This window comes from Corvus cornix, chromosome 4 (genome assembly GCF_000738735.6).
Source record: "Corvus cornix cornix isolate S_Up_H32 chromosome 4, ASM73873v5, whole genome shotgun sequence".
NCBI lineage: Eukaryota > Metazoa > Chordata > Aves > Passeriformes > Corvidae > Corvus > Corvus cornix.
In genome coordinates, this window is record NC_046334.1 from 60,074,923 (window position 1) to 60,096,387 (window position 21,465).

A 21,465-nucleotide genomic window follows, 5' to 3' on the forward strand; every position below is an offset into this window, starting at 1 on the left:
AAGGCTGTGAAACATCCTTAACATCTTAATTGGCTACAAGTCTTGTGGTAACTTCACTTTCCAGCCTCGGCATCACAGGAAAAGTCTTCCCCACCTCAGTCTAGAGTCTTGCTCATAGAAAGGATGCCCAGGTCTCCAGTCGGGACCGCGGCAGTGCCCTCCCGCAAGCCGTGGTCCCCCAGCCCCAGTGCCATTCGGCGGGAGGGTCACGATGGACACCGAGTCGTGACATTCCCCTGCCCTACCTACGCTGCTGGGTAAACCCCTGAGGAGGGACGGGGCCTGTCGGGCAGCCCCAGGCACGGCGGCGGGCGGGCACATTCTCCTAAGTTATGTGCGAGCACGCACAGAAGTGAGCTCGTGTTCCCCCATCACCCGAGCCCTGCCCGCAGCCCCGGGCACAGGCTCCGTCCCCTCCCGGGAGCCGCGTCCTCCCGCGGCCGGGGCAGGGGCAGGGGCAGGGCGGCCGCGCCCCCGGCCACCCCCGAGCGCCCGGCACGGCCCCGCCGCCCCCCGGCCGCGCCCCCGCGGAGCCCCGCGCTGCCCCGGGGATGCGCGGCTGTTGCGCGCGTGCGGCGGCGGCGGCATGGACGGAGCGGCCGAGCCCGAGGCGGACACGCTGGTCAAGCGGGGAGCGGGGAGCGGCGGCCGCGCCCGCCGGGGCGTAAGTAGCGCGGGGCATCTTTCCGCGCTGCGGGAATGCCCGCAGCCCTTTCCGCGGAGCGGGAGCGAGCCCGGCAGTGCGGGCGGGGAAGCTTGGCCTGCGCTGCCCGCGCCTCTGGGAGGATTAACGGGAGAGGGGGTGATTCGGATCCTCTCTGGCGTAGTGGGGAGGGAGGGACGCGGGGCTGGGGCACGAAGGCTGCGGGAGCCGGAGTAACAGCCCGGGGCTCCTCCGGGAGCCAGGCGGATCTCAGGTTGCACAGCCCTTCCCCGCTCGGAAAGTTGTTGGTGCAGATGCCGGGGAGGCCGGTGGTGGGCAGAGCTAAAAATACGGCAGCCGCCGAGCCGGGACCCGGAGGATGGGCGGGGGGCAGCGCGGGGCCGGTGTGCCCGGCCGGGGAGCGCAGCCGCCGCCGCGGGTGAAGCGCCGGCCGGCGGGAGCAGAGCAAGGAGAGGGCGCTGCTGCTGCTTCCTCGCTGCTCCCCAGGACGACCCGTATTGGCGAGCTCTCTGGGGAAGGGCAGAGCCGGGGAGAGAGGGACAGAGGTTTCCCTTCATCTCCCGCAGCCCCGAGGGCAGAGCAGCCGGAGGGCGCCGGGTGCGCGGGCACCTGCCGGGAGCGCCCGGGTTGGGCGGGACCTGGGTCCCATTAAGGATATCACCGGTAAGGTGCTCCAGAGTCCACCTTTCCTGTGTCAATAGAAAGTCTTAGCAATATCTATTTTAAAAGATTAAACTTCCTTATGCATGCATGCAATATTTACCACTAACAATTGTGTTTCATTTTAGTCTGAGGAGGGGGCTATAACTACCCAAAGTACAGTACTTTAAACTGTGTTTTGAAAACTGAAGTGCAAACTGAAAAGAGAACTGTCATGCATTAAATAAAAAAAAAATAAAAAAACACAATTTAGACAATTTGAGACTCATGGTAGCCAGCACAAATATTACATTGCATACTGAACAAGGACTGGAGTTGAGAAAAGCATCTGCAAAGCACAGTGCCCTGGGATCTCTGATTAGACCAAAAATGTGGGCTTTGACAAGTAAGCAGTCCTCGGGTATCTGCAGATCTTTTTTGTGAACTGACATGCAGCTTTCCTGACTGAACACTTATTGCTGTGGTGATGGTCACAAATTCCTGCCCTTGGGCTGACAGCAGTGACACATGAGCACTCGCATGGCCGTGAAGCCAAGGAGCACCTATGAAGGAGGCATGGTTGCCTTCTTGTTTCCTGGCAATTGTAAAAGACACTGTGGGGTTGTGCTTCTCTTTCCTTTCCTTTTACTAATGTTGCCACAGTGTTAATATTTTTTTGAGCAACAGTTTGAATTTTTTTTTCACATTCTTTCTTCATTGTGCTTTCATCTTTATCTGGTGTTGCTGATGCCTGAGCAAATATTTAAAATAGTGAATGAGGAGACAGGTCATGGAGAAGTTGAAGTTTATGTTCCAAGTTCCAAAACCTCTGAATTGAGTGAGCCTGAGGTTTTCTGCAGCAGCCCATATACTTAAAAACTTCATGGTATTGAATAAGTTTCTAAACCCAGCTATTACAGTGTGAGGTTTCCTAAGCACTTCTGTGATTTGCCCTGCATTGTCTTCCACTTAGCCTCATGCACATATAATGCCTGTGCTGAAAGGTTTATGCATTCATTAATGTTTTTAATAACGATTAGGCTATATGTTCCAAATAATTTTGCTTGCAGAATTTTTCTGATGGGTCTAATGTTGTTAGAGTAGAAGTCTTTAGAAATATTGCATCAAGATTACTGCATAACACTTAGGAACTCACGCGTATTGTTTGTGAGCCCTTTGGGAGCAGCCTGGTAGACCACCAGCAATATTCCCCCTAGCATCATTCATTCAGAGTAGTAGGAATTTCTTCTAAGTGCAGGAATGCTTGTGCATAGCAGAGAAATAATAAGCACCTAACACGAAGTATTATAATCGGAAGTTAAATAAAGCTTTATGTCAAGTTTCTATGTTTTGCTAACAAAGTAATGGTGCAAACTGTGTGTGTGTGGTAGGCTGATTTTAAGAAGCTGGCTAATAATAATAAATTGTGTTTGGCTTATGTAATGATCTCAATGGGATATATTTCTTACACAAGGCTTTTCGCCTGCTGCACACTTTCTCCTGGCTTGACCAAAAACAGGCTGGTTAATGAACTGTGTAATCTCTTAAAAGGTTCCCACATCATGTGGAAGAAGTTAAAAACACTCAGCCATCCCACAGGCTGCATTTTGAATGTTCAGGGTTGGCAGCTACGAGCATGGCAGACCCCACGTGTGCTGGGTTGTACAGAGTGATCCCCACCCTGGCACCTGGGTATCTTATCCCTTCTCCATGGGTCACAGTGAGTCTATGTCAACAGTGTGGCACAGGAGCTCTGGCACATGCCAGTAGCCACGGTATGTTCTCCTGCCCTGCTGAGCCTGCAGGGCTGGTGGAGCTCGTTCCAGTCTACTGTCACTGCTGCTATTCCATGTGCCGGCTACACAAACCTCCCTCATGCTCCAGACCTTTACTTTCCAAAGCGAACACACAATTTCGTGCAGTTGACAGAAAGCATTGACTCATTAACCTGTTGTGGTCTGGAGTGATATAACTGAAGCTGAATTTCTTAGGCCTGCTTAAGCAGGTCTTCCTCCTTTTGAAAGGATTGAGGCTTCAGTGAAAGAGGAGGCTGAGCATAAATGGCAGTGAGCTGTGCTTGAAATTCTAAATTCTTATAGTTGTATTTTACATTGAAAACATTAAAAAGACATCAATTTTAACCCATTCTGAGTTGTCTTTCATTATCTACAAAGTGATGTTTGCAATTGACCAGCCATCAAAACACTAACGTCAATGTCTCTTGGGAATGGCTGGCAGTGGTCTCTTCTGCCACAATCTGTAACCCAGCAGGAGAACCGAGTCACAGAAGGTAATACTGGAGAAGGTGGAAAGGACCCTGAAATGCAAAATCTCTCAAATCAAAGCAGTTCTACCTTTCATTCAACAGCTGATGTGGAAGAAGAAATTGCTTGCAGAGGTGGGCTAAAAAAGAGTATGAGGAGGATGAGGGGAGGAGACCTGAGGAGGGAGAGGTACAGGTGTGTCAGTGGGAAAAAGTGCAAAAGTGTCTGGAGACACTGGAGAGTGTGTGTGGCAACAAGTTACTGTTGGAAACTTGCATTTGGGTTACAAAACCTAGTTTGTGGGCATCATTTTAATTTTTTTGTCACAATTTCATTAATCCTTTTGGCAGTGGGGGGCACACCATCTCATGAGTTTTTATCCAAGTCAGATCTATCCACAGACCTATTGTATCACATATATGCTACTTCTTACTTCGCTGTGTTAGTGATATACTGACAACAATTTCCTTGGCTGAGATTATGCTTCCCTCCCAGCATTTTACTTTTTGGTGTGGGGGCAGACAGAATGCTTGCAGCAGAACTCTGTGATGTTGAAAGAAGTTCAGATGTTCACTTATGTCTCTGTAGATGTTAACTGAGGTGCTGTCACTTCAAATTTAATGTTTCTCAGATTGAGCAAAGGGAAGTGTTTCAGGCTGTTATTCTGCAGCAAGGACATCTGCCTGCAGAAGCTACGGAAGATAGCTAAGGAGTGTTTAAAAGCTGAGGTACATTAATTTTGAGTGTACTAACAACGGCTGCATCTTTTCTTTGTTTTTCAGAATTGGTCTGGGAGTCTTATTGTAGCCTCTTTAACTGGTGCTTTTGGGTCGTCTTTTCTCTATGGTTACAATCTGTCGGTGGTGAACGCTCCTGCCGGGGTAAGTGACTGACTAAAGTGGAATTTAATATCAGCAGAGGGCAGCCTTGTCCGACTATTGTGCTCCTCAGCATCCTGCCTTAATAGCCCTCCTGATTACATAGCAGAAGGGGATTAAATCTCATATACTAACTTTCCTTTGCCCATAACCTCCTTTCTGCTCCCCATTAGGTTTTCACATAAATTCAGTAGCTGTCAGAGAGCTAAACGCTGCTGTTGAGGTGAAAGGGTGCATGTGGTTTGCTTCTCAGTCTCCCAGGCCCAGGTTAATCCTAAATCTTCTTGCACATTTTTATGTGAAAAAGTATTTTTAATATCTGACTGGTGAGTATTCGGTAGCTGCATGCACATGTAGCAACTTCTGTTCATGTCATTCAATTCTAGATGGTTGCCCAGCATTTCATTCCCACTGTAGTGATATTATAACTAATGCTTCTGGTTTCCTCCTAAATAATGGGCCTCTTCTTCTGTGTTTTGTTGTGATGCCTTGTTTGGTTCTGAACTCTGAATTTCTGGGTTGACCATCTATTGCCTGAAACTTGTGGGATAGATTTGATGAACAGAGCACTGTGAAATCAGTATAAAAAATTTGTGGGGGTTTCATTAAAATATCAGTTATTACAAATGGAAATATGAACATTTTGTTTTTACACTGGCTGTCTAGAGACCCTCAATTCAGTCAAGGACAGCAGTAAGCAATTCAGTGGAGTTGCAAGCAACACTATTTTGAAAAGTAGCTAGTAAATATTTGGAATTAACTGTGGAAATTCCATTTCAAAATAGTTCTTCTCCAAAGCTAGCTCCTTCTTTCATGAAATTTTTGTAGGCTAGATTGCCACCTAGGCAGGTTTTTTGTGTTAAAGATGGATGCAATATTTACGCAAATAATGAAAGAGGCATATTTTTTTTAATTTATGTTTCATATGTGAATTTTATTTGATAAACTGTTGACCCAAAGGACTAGGAAGAGACTCAGCCAATAGAAATTTTTAATTACTTGCTTCATAACTTCTGGGAGTTTTATCCAAGTTCCTGGTGTTTTATATACTGATAATTTAAGCTTGGATAAATTGGATGTTAATGTAGCATGACATGTCCAGGCATCACTTCACCTTGCAGTCATCAGAGGATAAACATGGCTTGGAAAAAAATCAGCAAGAAGCTGTAATTTTGTGTGCAATGGTATCAATTGGCCTGATGGTAAAAATCCTTCCTGCACTGCCTTGGGGCTCTCAACAGAGCAGTGAGAATAAGCTGATTTCTAAACTTTTAAGTACCATTTTAAAAATGGACTGTCCTGGTAGTGAGAGCTCTCCTGTCACTTTCTGCAGGAGTGAGGGAAAGAAAGGATGATAGGATGTGCTCCTTGACAACACTCAGACAGTTCTCTTTGAACCATGTGATAGATTGCAGTGGTGATCAGAGTGTGCGTGGGTAGGTTGAAAATGCAATCCAGTGACAGATGCTAAATTCCAGGTGTTGTGCTTAATAATACTTCCAGAATTGTCTGGTTTTGCTTGAAATCTTTAGTGCGGCTTTTGGACTGAAACTGGGCACTATGTGAATGGCTTTGGCCATACTATTACAGGTATGCATGAAGTGTCCCTTGGTGTTTCAGTGTTTGATTGAGAACTTTGTATCTTTCTTATTCATGTTAAGCCATACATTAGCTAGGGATAAGGAGTAATCCTACTGGCAAGGAAGTTGTGTAGCTCAAGAATAAAATACCTCTCTGTCCTCTGGCCCCCTCTCCAGCTCCAGGATTAGTGTGTGTCATCCATTTGCCTACAACAGACCACTTTCCTGTCCCTGTCCCTGGAGCTGGTCCCAGTGACTAGGTTGAAGGGAAGAGCATAGGCTGAGGTCATGGCCATGGTGGGGAGCAGTGAGCCTTACCAAAGCTGTGCTTCTTGCAGCACAAGAAAAGGAACCTTTGCTCCATCTGTTTTCTCCTGTATGTTACTAAATCAGTCTGCAGCAACATGACCCTTTGGGAATACTGATGTGAGATGACTGAGAAATGCCAAAGCAGAGCATCTTGTAGCTGTAGGTAACAGCAGCCTTGTAAGAGGTTATACTGGGAGTGCAGAAATTCCTACAAGTTGTGAGCTGAGTTTCACTTACAAACTTGGTAGGATGAATAACTTCTTGTGGTGACATGTAGCTTACAGCTGACACTGCCAGATGTCCTTCTCTCTGTGGGATGCTGGGTATCTTCTGCCCCTGTTTACTTCAGTACAATTCCTCTTGATGCTGAAGTCCTCCAAACTTAGAGGACTGTATGATCCTTTGAGAAGTAGTGGAAAAAGGCTTGATAATGACTGTTGAATAAAACACAGGATGTTTCCAGGATCCTGGAACAAGCATGTCAGTAGGATGACTTAGCTGATGGAGCGAGGGAAGTTAATTTAAGACTTGTGTCCATTCTTGTAAATTCTTGTGTCCATTTTCCTTCTTTTTGATACAAATTGTGTCAGCTCATCAAACCACAGGGGGATTCTCCTATAGTTCTCACGGGTGAGCTTTAGTTCAGGTCATCTCGTGAGGCAGAGTTAGTCTAAATTCCTGATTGTTTCAAGGGGGAAATAAGCTGCACATCCTCTGTTCAGAGCTGAGATTGCTTCCCACTCAGTTCCCTGTAGTTCTGTGGGAAAGAGCATGGCCCATCACAGGTATTATTCTCTGAGAAACCCAGAATTACAAGTCTCCAAGGGCTTGTTCAAAGAGTTACCAGAATTTATTAAAAACATATGGGAGCGTTTGGCAGTAGGAAGACAAAAGATTTAATTGAATACAAGTTGAAGCTGTCTTATTCTGAGCTGAATTTCTACAGTTCATTTAATGGACCAATTGTGGGCAATGCCTGTGGAACAATGATGTGCTTTGTGCTCTGTGCGGGAAGCAAAGGCCCTGCTACTTTCTGCTTTGCAGCCCTTGCCCTCTTCCTGCAGGAGGCTGCAGCTCTGAGTTCCTATGGCACAAACATACAGCCTGCTGTGACAGCTGGTTCAGTAGCTATCACTGTGTGTGAACGACCTCTGTAACTATGGGTAAGACAAGGAAAATATTCCCCTTGTATTTAAAATGTATCCATTAGATTAATATATATAAAAACCTATATATTTTCCTTATATTCCTCTTATCTTTCTCACCCTAGCATTACTATCATAATGAACTCAGGCAGCTGAGAAAATAATATACTGATATCAATCAGCTACCATTTTTTTGTAGTCTTTATGGGCTAAAATTTTTGTGTACAAGTTTATGCCTTTAGTGCTATTGAGATACCTGGTCTAAATCCCAAAGGAGCCTTTCCACAGAATTCAATGGATTCAAATCCAGTGGATTTGTTCTACCAGGTTTGTTTTGTTTCATGTGCATCTCCTGAAAATGTCTGTGTTTTATTAGCTTCCTATTTATTGGCAAGGGGAATCCAGAGAGAGGTGCTGGTACGTGTCAGAACATCCATCTACCTATTACTAGTGAGCATTGTAGTTTGTACTTTCTTTTCTTGAATATTTGCAGTTATTTGATGACTCCTTGTAAATAACTAAGCTATGCTGAAGAAATTAGTCATAACACAAGGGAAGAGTAATTTACATACTATTTTTAGCCAATATCATTAACAAGAAATGCTAATGGTGTTCCAAAAGTGCTTTCTCCTAATATCCATTACTGTCAGAAATTAATTTCAAATAGACAAGAAGGTGTCTGAATCTAAATATATCTGAGTATTGGTGTTAAAAAACTAAGATGTTACTATTTGGTTTAATGGCAGATTCATTTGGAACCTTACTGTGAGACATCTAAGTCATTCAAGCACCAAATTGACTTTTCTTCTTCCTTTTTTTTAAAAGTTGTTGGGTTTTTTTGTTTGTTTGTTTTTTAAGTGTTTTTCTTTTCCTGTCTGTTTAGGAACATTTAAGATAGGATGGGAGAAATAACCCTGTTCTCCTTTTAATTCAGGGCACAAGAAGTTTACTAGAAACTTGATAGATGGAAGACAGGAAATTGTATATTCTACCTTCGGCTTTCTTAGTTACTTTGCAGATGGAGAGGTGATGATTCAAACTAAAAGCCCTCAAATTGAGTATTTCATGTGTCCAAGGCCAGACATTAGGTAAAGTTTGAAATTCCTAGTTTGAACAGGGAAAATGTAGTGGCTTATAATGCTGAGTACTGTCCCAGGATAATTTAGGAGCTGTTACATTCTGAAGGAAATTGGAGAAGACTCTGGAAAAAAGGGCCAAGATTAAACTTTTGATACTGTAGAGCTTGAGAGCTTTTCCCAAGTGTGTTGTGCCCTTCTCCTGTGGCGACTGCAACTGCCTGGTACTATATCCTCACCAGAGCATCAGGCACGACGGTGGCATTTCCTTGGTTTCGAAATGGGAGCAGCATAAAAACAAAGAAGCTTGACTAAATAGAAAGTAAATAGGTGATGTCTCTGCAGGAAATACAGAGAGTATGTTAAGATGCTGTCTTGGAACTATCTTTACCCTTTAAAAAGATGAAGAACTTGGTGTAACTAAACATCAGGGAAGGGAAGCTGTTAGTAGGCATCCTTCAAAAACCTGCAACTGTGCTCATGTGAGGAAAGCAGAAGAGTGTAAACTTTGGCAGATTAAAGGCTAAAGAATGATCTGGTCCCAGACATTCATGTCTACCTGTGGGGCTTTTTCCCCACCTTGTTTGTGACCACCTTGTAGTTAAATGTTTATATGCTTGGACTGATTCAGTTAGTTTTATTGAAGTTGTATCTATAAATGAAGCCCTATTTTTTGGAGGAGGGAGACAGAAGAGCAAGGGTGATTCCTGCAAGCAAGCTACTGGGTTTTTTTTGGTCTTTAATTCTGTTTCTCTGAGTTGTATTCTTAGAATGTGATTTTTTTTTTTTTACACTTATTTTTATTATGTATTTTCTTTCAGTATATCAAGAAGTTTTACAATGAAACTTGGGAGAGGAGATATGGCTTCTCTGTGGATGAAGGCACACTGACGCTCCTCTGGTCCATAACTGTTTCTATTTTTGCCATTGGTGGCCTTGTGGGTGCCATTATTGTTACGCCAATTGTGAAGTTCTTTGGAAGGTAAGAGTTTTGGAAAAGTTGCATTTTCTAAAGTAGTTTCTCACTTAGTCTCTCTAGAAGGTTTTACTTTTATTTAAAAACAAATCAATCTTTAAATTCTGGAAACTTACTGTGCATCATTTGAGTCACAGAAACCATTTGCTCTGAATGGGCAGTGGGTTGAGATGCCAAAGGAAAATACCATAAAATAGAAAAGATTTCACAAAGGACTGGCAGATTCTTGTTTCATGAGTCTACTGAATACCTTCCTGTAAACAAACCAACCTGTCGATGTATCTCATTTGCTTCTTAACCGCATTTGTTATCATATGGTAATAAAAATATACTCTTTTTTCCATCCTTTTGTCAACTTAAAGTACAGTTTGAAGAACTGGTCTAGGATGAAATTCACATATGGTCTTCCCCAAGAAGCGGGGGATGCCATCCACATTCTGTACAGTGCAGTATTTGACCAAGTCTTGACCAAAGAGAATATGAGTATTTTAGGAATGTTTACGCTGATGTGTGTTTACATTTTTGCTGCAGGTACTAACTAGGTATTTCTGTAAATTTTTGTGCCATAGAGTCTTTCAAAGAGAATTTTAAGGGTAATTTATAATTTATCTGTATTTAGAAGGGCATGAAAAAAAGCCCATCATTGTAGCATTCATACTAACTGCTCATTTAGATTTTCCTTAATTGCGAATTCAATATTATTTGATGTTTTCTGGTCAGTTAAATCACAGGAGAACATCATCATGGAGGCTTAAGTATAAGAATAAACCTCCAGTGTTCTTATTTTTCTGTTTCACATTTTCACTATTTTCATTAGATTGTACTTTCCTAGGTCTATTTTTCATTCTCCCAACTTGTCCATATCTCATTTTTCATCTCCAAGAGTGTATTTTCAGGTTCTTCCATTTCATGCTTGTGGTAAGTCAGTATTCCTAGATGTTACCCATTCTTCATGAATTTATTTTGTCACTTCAGCACCTCATCTTCAAATCTTAAATATTTTACATAGTCACATTATTTTTTTTTTAATGTTTTCAATTTCTTCTGAAAAACCATACATTTGGCTTTAACACATTTGTTAGAAATAAACTGTGCCTGACTCAGACTGATTAATTCCCAGAATATTTCTGAATCATTATTAAAATAAAGTGAAATAAAAATGGGTTCACAGAAGGCTTGAATTTTCAGTGACAAGTAGAACAGCTTTGTGAACAGGTTTGTTAAAGTGGTGGCTGATCTCTGTCATAGACACACCACTTTTATTGGAGCTGGTCAGATTTCCAGGGCAAACCTTTACACTTGCAGACTCTGCCCCTGTTTATTATGTTTCTTTCCATTAAGCCATGAAAACAGCTCTGTCATAGATACAGTGGATGGGTGCAGGAGCAGTGATGGGAAGGGGCTGTGTGAATAAAGGCTGCTCACCAAAGAGTGGTCATTGAGTTTGCTGTTCACACTGCAGTGTGTTTGTCTGGTCTAGGAACCAGACTGCCACATCATTATGGTAATTGAGGAGCACATTGTGAAATGTTGGCAGAACAATAAAACACTTTGCTGTTAAATTGCTCAAGTGTAGGTTGGAGGGTTGTGTGTATGATGAAGCTGAGCTCCATTTACACTGACACAGAAAAATGAGCTAAGGGGGATTAAAAGCATTAGTCAGAAATAATGTATGACTTTAAAAGAACACTTTTGAATCATATTGCTGTAAGGGTAAAAACATAAATTCCAAATTACTGGATTCCTAGGCCCTATTTTCTTCAAGAGACATGTAGAGTAATTTTTTGAAAGGGAACCTACATCCGCATAAACATAATTCCCATGTTCAGATGCGACTTTGACACTTCACAATTTAAATTCTCCTCTTCTAATGAAGGGAGTCTGCTGTTGTTTATCCTGAGTACCCAAAACAATATGCTCAAGGGATTGTTTAGGTCACATCACAACAGGGTCCTCTCCTTCCTCTTGGTACCACAGCCAGTGGTCACTCTCAGTTCCTTCAGTGAGAGAAAGGACAGTTCAAGGGGTTGGAGTCAGTGTGCAGCAACTTCTCTGTGCCATTCCTTGCTCCTCACTCCTCCTGTGCTCCAGCGTGGGTCCCCGTGGACCACAGTCCCTCTGGGGACGTCCCTGCTCAGGTCTGGATCCCCCTCTCCTCCACTGGCCTGGTTATACCCTCTCTCTCCTCACAGAAGCCACCCTTGCAGCCTCTTCACTTCCAAAACCTTGCCACAGACACCACTTTATACAGTAACATCCTAAACAGCATGTCTTCTTGTTTTCATTTCCTTTTTAGCCTGCCAAAGCCTTTGTTTTTATCGTGCTTAGTTAGGCTGTGCTTTTCTCTTCTCAGCTGCATAGTATAGGGGTTTGCTGGCCAATCTTTTCTCAAGAAAATATGTATTTTATAGTTTTTATTTAAATTAAGGGAGAAAAAAGTAGCATCTTCAGATGAGTGTATAAGACTTGTTTGACCTGAATGAACATTTTGTTTCCGTTTTTGACATTATTTATATCACTTCAGCCATCTCTGAGTGTATATCCATTTGAAAAATCTGTCTCAGATAGTACAATCATCACTCTTGACAGTTATGTTGTACAGACTTTAAATGAATTGTACCTCCTTTTTCAATCTTCAAGCCATGCTATTCATTCAGTGTTCAAAACTCACTAGAAAGCAGAAGGAGTAATTAAAAACACAAGTATTAAAAATATTTCATTTCAAAAATGCATGCATCTGTTGTGAGATGTTGGGTGACTTATCCAATGGGTTTGAGATTTCCAGTTGATACTTGCATGTTGAAAAGAATGAGAACTGGGGGTCAGTTTGTCACCTACTCTAGAAAGAAAAGAGGTAGACAGCCTTCCCGGTCATTCCTCTTCTTTTAAATTAATGGGTCCCTCAAACTTGAGCAGAATGTTCTGAGAGATGAAAACTGAAAGGAGTTAAGCTGTTGGCAAATGAGAAATTTAGATGTTTTGAAAATTTTAAAATATATTTTCATTATTTTGTTTGTATTTTAAACTAAGTAATAATTTGCCATAAAGAACATTTATTTTATTTGAAAAAAAAATTAATGTTTAACTGTTAGAGAATGAAATAATTTTAAAAGTGGGGAAGAAGTACATAAATCTATACTTTGGTTAATTCTAACAATTTTTAGAAAAGGGTTGATTTTTATTACTTGAATGAGGTCAAATATTTTTTCTAACTCTACAAGTAGGAAATAATTTTCTTCAATGCATGTTTTTAATATCAAGGATTTAAGGATGAATTACAATGACATTGATAATGTCACAGTTGAGAAGTTCTCAAAGTGGCAAAAACTGTATGTAGCATTAAAGTGCCTGTAGTTATAACAGCTTATTGCTATTTGAGGTATACTCTTTATTTTCTCCATACAGACATCTATCCAGAGTATGCTTATTTATATTCATGTACAGAGCCTCAGGCCTGGCACTTAGGTTTTTAGGATGCATAGGACAGGTCCTTGCTGTGCTTTTGAAGTACAGCTCTTTAGTTACCTATGTTATGTTTTCTTCTAAATTGTGGTATAGGTTTGAAACTGTATCCACTTGGGTACAGTGCTGTTTCTCAGAACTCTACACAACATCTAAGAGTTTAGTTTGTAAGGCACTTTTTATTTATAGATATTTAAGAATAATAGCTTAGTGTGCTTCTAATATAACTCGATTTAACTGCCATGATGCTGATTTCTACCTAAACCATCTTTGCCTTTTAGGAAATGCACATTGCTGCTCAATAACGTGTTTGCAGTGGCAGCTGCACTGTTGATGTCCCTGTCCTTGCTGGCAGGGTCCTTTGAAATGCTCATACTGGGCCGCATTATCATGGGTGTTGATGCAGGTAAGCTTTGGTCACACTCCACATGTCTGACGTGCTTGTGCCGTGCACAAACTTTCTCCTCTTCCCCAGTTAGAACTTGCTTTGCATTAAAGAGGCATTCCAGGGACTAGCTGTAGCCACTCTGATTTCACTGGGGCAAAATGGCACGCTGAGGGCTGGGGGATCTGACGTTTGGAGGAGACACTGGAATGGATGCTCGCTGCTGCTAGCAATGCTGGTTGTTCCCCCACCTTTCCTATTCCAGCTCTGGCAGAGTGTATTTGTTTCCATTCCATGGAAATCCCTTGGCTAGGAGATTCTATTCTGCTAATTTAACAGTGCTTGTTGCTGTGTGTTTAGAAGTTGTTGGATCCCATGCTAATACCTGCAGGACTAAGGAAGGTCTGGTACCTCATCAATTGCTCCTAGCAGTTTGAAAGTAAACCATGGAGGTACTGTAGCACCAGAATAATCCTGCAGCTAGAAGGAAAGGTCTCTGCTAATTTTTATCTCAGATTATCACCAAACAACCAAACTTCTGGAGCTGTGCAAACATTGTCATTGTACTGACCAGGGTCACGCTTTTTTTTTTTTTTTTTCCTGGCTTTAAGCAGCATTCCAGCTCGTTTTATGTCTATTGTGAAGAGTTCATTGCAGCTGTAAGCCTGTATTGAGAGGAACATCTGCTAATACTGTTTACAGTAAAAACACTTCATCTGACAATGTCTGCTCTGTCTGACTGATGCACAGGGGTTTTTTTTCCTTCCCCACACCAGTGCTAGTATGATTTTGCTTGCTTTGGGATGAGCAAAATCTCCTGGAGATTCTCATCTCTGAGTAATCTTTGGTGCTCCACTTCAAAAACCAGCCTACGCACATCGCTGCAGATCTGTAACAGATAATCAATCCCATAGTTATTAAATGGTGTGAGAGTAATTAGACATGGAGGGAAAATAATTCATGTTATCTGTGGATAGATGTAATTCTGTTCCTTGTGTGTTTTTATGCCACCCTTGTGAGCAGATTACACTCAGACTCCTTTCAATAGAAATTTGTTGCATACCTGGAATAATGAAAAGTATTGACTTAATATATGGGTTTTGTTCTTCCTTTGTAGGCATTTCCTTAAGTGCCCTTCCCATGTATTTGAGTGAAATATCTCCTAAGGAAATCCGTGGTTCGTTGGGTCAGGTCACAGCAATTTTCATTTGCATTGGTGTTTTCACTGGTCAAGTTTTGGGGCTGCCAGAAATATTTGGACAAGTAAGTATTTAACCGACCTTTTCTGTCAAAGAACACAAGCATGCTCTAAGTGTCATATTTTCATGTTTTGACTGGATTATTTAGAAAAGTGGAAAACAGAGACTTTTTTTTGTTTTGAAGCCCTTTGAAAAATCATTTTCCTCCATGTCTTCTAAAAGCATGTGCTAAAAGTGTGACTAAGTTTGTAGATGTGCCCAGCAGTTTCACCAGCTTGAGTGTCTTATGTGTGTCCGTATGCAGGTCCCCTTCTCCCCCTTTCTTGATGTACATCTATTTTTGCTAGTTTCTGGTTTCTTTGAGCACCATGGAAATGCTTAAGAGTTTTTATATCAACAATTTCTAAGTTTTCAATGTGAAATAGAACTGAAAAAGCCCTGGTTAGAGTATGAGAACCTGAATAGGAAAACTCTTGCTTAGTGATTATAATGTTCCTTGTAATGCAGACCTGCTTTTAGACTAAGTGATAGAAGCACAGAGTTAGCACACAGCTTTATGGAAAGATTATCTATTCAGATAAGAGGCTGTCTTGCCATCATAGGCTGAGATTAACTTGGTGGCCACTGGATGTCATCATTACTCTGAATAAATGAACTCGAGTTTTGTTCAGGCTGGCACTTGGAAATACAGAATCACATCACAGGTAAGGTTGGAAGGAACCACAGTAGTCATCTGATCCAACCAGGTACTTTCCATTCAGAGATGAGTCTTCAAGGCAGTGTGGAGGAAATGTCTGCAGAAATCCTCTCACAATGAAATTTGAACTCAGAATCCCTTCTGACAGCCAGAAAAAGTAGTAAACAGTTGAAAAGTGAGAGGAGCTTGTCCTTTGTCCATCCAAATGCAACTCCTTTGTAATGATACTGTCCTCCCTGCCACTTTTATTTTTGTCTGACCAGCTTTCTTATTCTGTTGAGCTCTCCTGAAGGCAAATGATTTGATTCAATTCACCCTTTATTGAAGGATAAATTTCTCCCCTGCCCATTCAAAGCAACAGATTTTAGGAAAAAAACTTAAAATGGCTTTTATTGTGTGGCTTCTACAGATGTGCCTTCTCTTGCCTTGGAAGCCAGTCTGTTACAAAGGAGTGTATGAAATGTCAAGAGGCCTATTCAGTTGCTTAGATGCAAATTCTTATTCCTTGATTTCAGCTTGTTCTTGCTGATTTTATTTCTTTTCTTGCTTTCCTTTCATCCCCATTACTGCTGCTACCAAATTATGGAGGTAATGTTTCTGCCTCTACAACCTGCTTTAGTGTGAAGTTAATTAATATCGTGCCATTAAAGATCAACATTAATTTATGGAAGAAGAAATATGCTTTATCTGTAGAATTAGTAATTTTCAAGATGGGTAACATGAGCATGTAAAAGGATCAAAACTTTGGCTGATGTGAATTACAATATTTCCAGCCAATTTATTGAAGGCAGCTTGAATATTCTAGTTGGGTATGTGGGTGGGTTTTTTGTTTTAATTTCTCTTGGTTTTACTCAAGCAGGATTTTCTTGCCTAGCTGTGTGGGGTTCCCATTGAAACTCCTTCAGTGGGAGGTAGTTTTTATTTTTTTGCTCTGTAGTTGTTTATTTCTTATCAAAATTTGTTGTAAATAATACCAGTGACAAATACTTGTCTTCTGTCATGGTTTCATGAGTTTTCTGCTAAGCTCTGTCATTGAGCAAATGTCTAACCTCTAAAGAGGTTATTAACCTTAGTGTCTAAGCATTGATGGATTTGAAGAAAGGAGGAACAAAAACAGAGCTGGACATCTTTCTGGAGGAGACTCTTTGAACCAGGAATGGACATGAGAAGGGCTGTTGGCATGGATGAGGTCTTGTCTTGTTAGAGGAGGTAACAGCACTGTTGTTTGTGTGGTCAAGTAAATAGAGGGAAGGGAGAGGAACTGACTGCATGGTGTCAACACAAGAAAGAGACCTGCAGAAGGAACAGAGTGGCTTAATCTCAAGGACAGTATGGCTACAAGAATGACTTTTTATGAATATTGCGTGAATAATTGCATGCTGAAATTCATCAGAGTGATGTTAGGAACAGACTTCCGGTTGAAGTAACTTGAGCAGAAAATTTAAATTTTAAATTGGAGCTTGATGCATTTATGTGGATTATATGAGGTTGTTGCCTTCAGTGCTTCTGTAGAAATCTCTCCACAGAAAAGGAAAGTGTTTATGTTGACTGTGGGGCATAGTGCTAACAAGCATTTATTAACAACCTAAGTGATGATTTCAACTGTTGTCAAATTCAAAAGTGTCGCTTTAAATGCAGAACTGTGATAAAAATAGCTCTGAAGCAATGAGTATTACTTGAGGCAATTCAAAAGTCCTTACTGCTTCTTGTATCAAGTAGGTTAAGCAGCTCTAAAGTGATTTTTTAGCGACCTTTTATTTGTCAAGATTGGTCAAGGTGCAGCAGGAGGCATGTGGGCAGCCCCAGGTGCAGTGCTGAGGGGCAGTGGTCAGCTCTGGCTGGGTTACTTGCTTAAGGCTGGTGGGCTGTTTCCTATTCCTTCAGCTTTCCCAAGCTTTCTACTGGAAGTGCTGAGGGTTGTCAATCCTCTCATTTCCTTCTAATACCTTTTAATGCCAGTTCTGTCAATTTATTTGCATTATTCTTTTGATCAACTGTTATTTATTCCTTAGTACCTCTCTGTTTCTTTTTTATTTCCACCACTTACTACAGTGCACTTCCTTTCTCCTCCCCCCATCCCTTGTGATCTTTGTGTTTCAGGTTAAACTTCACCTCCTCTAGGAACACAAGATCTTTAATCTCTTTCTCACCCTGTAAGCCCTTCTCAGGAAAAGTTCTTGGTTTAAATTTGAACCTAGGAGAACAAGATTATACAGCTAACCCAGATGAAATTATACTTTTAAAAATATACTTATATTAAATATTTCCTGGTTTTCCTGGAAATGTTTTGACTGAAGTATTGCAGAAATGCATTTAATTATTTTCTGTGTCCTGCTGTATTGACATGAACTAGACAAATATGACTATGTCCAATTCTTAAATTATAGTATAAAAGAGCAAATGCAACAAAAAAATTCCAATCTAATAAAGATTGTAACACCTAATTACAGGCAATTTTTTTGATTCTGAATATATAGAATTTTATCATAGTTGTCTCCAAAGGTACCAATTTTAGAATGTGTTTTTTTAGTATGCAGTGCTTATCAAGAGTGATTATTTGAAGGAGAAAATCTGCAGTTGTGACAACAGTCTTCTGCTGCAGTGACTTGATAATTTTACTTGCTTTCCACAGTCCTAATTCCCTCCCATCCAACAAATCCAAGCAATGCTTTTTATCCAAAATTCTGATTCTTATAGGTCTCAACCTATGAGAAATCATATCTGCTAAGTCTCCGCTGAGGTTTAGGAAATTCTACAATGGTAAAGCGGGCTGGTGATCAGAGTGCAGAGCTCAATGACTTTGTGTGCTGGTGACCTGCTTCTCCTCACCAGCCCAACTGCTGAGAGCTGTGAGCCTATTTTCACGTGCTGGCATCTTGTGTTCTATAAGCCAGAGTCCTTAATTCTTCAGGAAGCCATGGCATCTGTAGATGACACCTTGGTGCAGACCCACAGGTGTGCAATGATATTGTCTGCTGTATTGCAGGCACTGAATTATTGCTACTGGAGACATGATTATTTAATTCAGGCCATTTTTAGTTGTATAGCATGTGCAGCTTTCCATATATCTGACTGAAGGAAAAAACGGATAATAAGATAAGGACAAACCATCTTAGACCTGTCACTTCTTCAAACACTGCCCTTCAGCTGTTTCCTTTCTCTCTGTTCCTGTGATTCTGCTATTGAATCACCCAGCCCATTTTTCCTGACAGAGCAAAGGCCAGTGCACTGTCAGCTTCAGTTTTGAGAGTAAAAATTTACACTTACTGTCTTGGGTGAATATTGTCTGGCCTGATTCTGATATTCCGTGTAACTTTAGATATCTCTCTAGCTAACTCATCTAGCTCCTCCTGCGTGAAATGTCCTGCTCCACAGGTTTTCCTTTGCATGGTAACATCTTTTAAAGCTTGTAAACTATCAGACTGTCTATTCTATTGCTTCATTTTGTTTAATGAAGTTGGGTTTTAATCTTTCCTTAAACTATAGAGGATTTAGTTCCTGAATACATTTGCAGTAGTCATGATGTTCTTATTTTCAATATATGTTGAGCTTCATTATCTCCTTTATCTGTGTGTCAATACGGGAAAGGAGAGGAAAAAAATGTTTCACAGTATGTATATGTATTCAGAACAGGTAAAGCTGAAACAGTTGCCTGTTGCCATGCTTTCCTCAGGCTTCTGCTTCCAGCCCCTTTTCCTGTGCGTGGTGTGTAAGGCTTTGCCAAGCTGCTGTTGTTCTCCCTGAGTTGGCCCAGGTGGCTAGCCAGGTCTGGCTGCTTCTCTGACTGAACAGCTGTTTGCCATAGGTACACCAATGGGAAAACAGAAAGGTTTTTTTGTTTACTTCAGCAACCCTATTTTATACACTTCAAGTGTTTCTAGGTCATGCACCCAGGAGCTTGTCTAACTACATGGGTACGCTGTTTCACAGTGGATAGTATGTTACCCTAAAAACTTTGCTGTGCTTGCAGCCTAAGACTTACCAGAGCAACACTTTCTGAATAAATACTATTACTGTGCAAGTGTTTCAGAGAAAAGAGGGGGGGGAAAAAAGTAGACTAAACAGAAAAAAGTGAAATTCCTGATGTCTCCATCTCTTGAGTGTTGCAAGTAGATTTGGTCATTCTGTTTTAGAGTGTAATCAAGCAATACAAGGTACAGGAGCGAGAAGCAATGATCAGATTTGGGAAGTGGCTTCTTGAGGAGAAAAGTCAGGGTTAAACAGCTCTTACCGGTAACCCCATGCTGGGGAAACACTCAAAGCAATATAAAACGAAGTACACCAGAGAAGATTCAGAATTTATCTTGAAGTGGCATGCTGTCTTTTCTAGACTCTTCTCAATCTTTCTTTAAAAACATTTGGAATTTGTTGCAAAACTGTTGTGTATGTGGTTACAGGTACAAACATATTATAGCTGGTGGTGGGGTCCGAGGCTGTGACCCACGAAGAGGTGACCGGTCCGGGGAGATGGTCCCGAAAGGAATCGCCTTCCCGAGGCCCGGTGTCTTCCTCTCAGCTGCTGGCAGAGGAGCCCTTGCAGAAGCTGTCAGCTCTTTAGTGATATCAGCTCGTGATTCCAGCTCAGCTCTGCAGGGCAGCCTCTAGGCCAAACCAGACCGGAGAGAGAGACAAGAAGGCCCGTGTGGCTGGTTCCGCACGAAGCTAGCTTTATTGTGGGTCCCCTCCAGCGAAGGGGAGAGCCACGGACGAGCTCCCTCCCACAGGGGCGAACTGGTCTTCTTTTATAGGGATACAGGGGATCAACAAGAGGACCAATGGATTACAGAGGGTCTGAGACAGACCAGTGGGTTACAGAATGATCTGCATAGGGTATCCCAAAGGATTGTGGGTCTACCTTTCCTCGCCATGACCCCAAAGTGGTTGCCTTTCCAGGGAGTCCTGCTGGGAGATTGCTCAATCTCCTTATCTCAGCAGACATCCCTCCAGGGCAGTGGCTGGGCGTATCCCACACAAACATTATTAATTCAATGTTGTCTTTGTCATAGAAGAAGCATGAATTAGTCTAATTACACTTTTTTGAGGCTTTTTAGCAGCTTAAATGCATATTTGGCTAGAGACTATCTGTTTTTAAAATGGGATTTAGCTGAAAATAGGTTTGTGAGACATGGTGACACTGGGCAAACTGTCCTTCCACAATTCATTATTTTAGCAAAGAAATTTTGCTACTGATATAAATATCAATATCAATTTCTGCAGCAAATTGAGCTAAATTTGGAAAAGGACCAATGAACTCCACAGACACTGTACTATATGTATAGTAAGGTAACATCTCTGTGATGAGTCCCATTCAAGTTAGTTTTTTACACAAGTGAACCTTGCTGAGGAACAGCTGTGATAAAACTAAAAACTTCTGTAGATGCTGTGTTAAACTCTAATTTTCTTTACTAGACCTCTTAAAAATTATGTATTTGATGTGATAGATAACTGTGTATTTAGGAAAGTTTATACAGGAATTTTTCATTTTGCTTTACCAAGATCTTTTAAAGTATTCCTTCACTTGCATGAAAATAGACAGTGATGGAATAGGTTGTACAGCCTGTGCAGTTGAAGGCTGTTCTGAAAATAAGCTTTGATTTTACTTGTCAAAGCTTCATTTTCAGAGTGATTTTTCCCTTGTTTTTCTTTTTTTTAACTGATCCTTCTTCCTAAGACTCTTGACTCAGATCCAATGATTCCTTAAAAACTGTCAGTAAATTATAGATGAGTAGAGAAAACAATTCTGAATTGCTCTAGGGACCTGCAGCCTGCAGGTCCACATCAATGGCAAAATGGTGTGTTGGAGATGCTCTGGAAATGAATCTGACACATTAGAGTGGTAACACAAAGTATGAATCAACCAGTTTCTCTATATTTTTCTGTGAGCTCTTTTGTTCTGTATGTTTATCTTCTCCTTGAGCCATGATAGTGACTATAGTTAAAGATATTCTTTGAAATACAAGTGAGAATTTCAGAGCATAGAACAGAGCTCTTGCAGCAGTAAGAGACAGGTGAGCTCTTGCAGCTTCATGCAGAATCTCAGAAATTAAAGCAGCTTATGCCTTATGCTGTCTACAGAATATAAAATGGTGTTTGTATTTTCCATTAGAGTAGGACAAATGCATCCACTAGTTTAACATTTTCCAGGATCACTTGAAATCCTAAAGTGTCCTGTTTGTGATAATTTCAAACAT

The 21,465-nt window shown here is 41.4% G+C and overlaps 1 protein-coding gene across 1 annotated transcript in view; it reads left to right on the forward strand.

The window, feature by feature from the left end:
* Window positions 1–534: 534 nt before the first annotated feature.
* The window catches only part of SLC2A9 (solute carrier family 2 member 9), an 80,222-nt gene continuing 59,291 nt past the window's right edge, over window positions 535–21,465 (forward strand). The window contains exons 1-5 of the mRNA XM_039551479.1: window positions 535–664; window positions 4,350–4,448; window positions 9,377–9,537; window positions 13,275–13,399; window positions 14,496–14,641. Coding sequence (XP_039407413.1) covers window positions 587–664; window positions 4,350–4,448; window positions 9,377–9,537; window positions 13,275–13,399; window positions 14,496–14,641 — 609 coding nt within the window. The 5' untranslated portion in view covers window positions 535–586. The remainder of the gene's footprint in view (window positions 665–4,349; window positions 4,449–9,376; window positions 9,538–13,274; window positions 13,400–14,495; window positions 14,642–21,465) is intronic.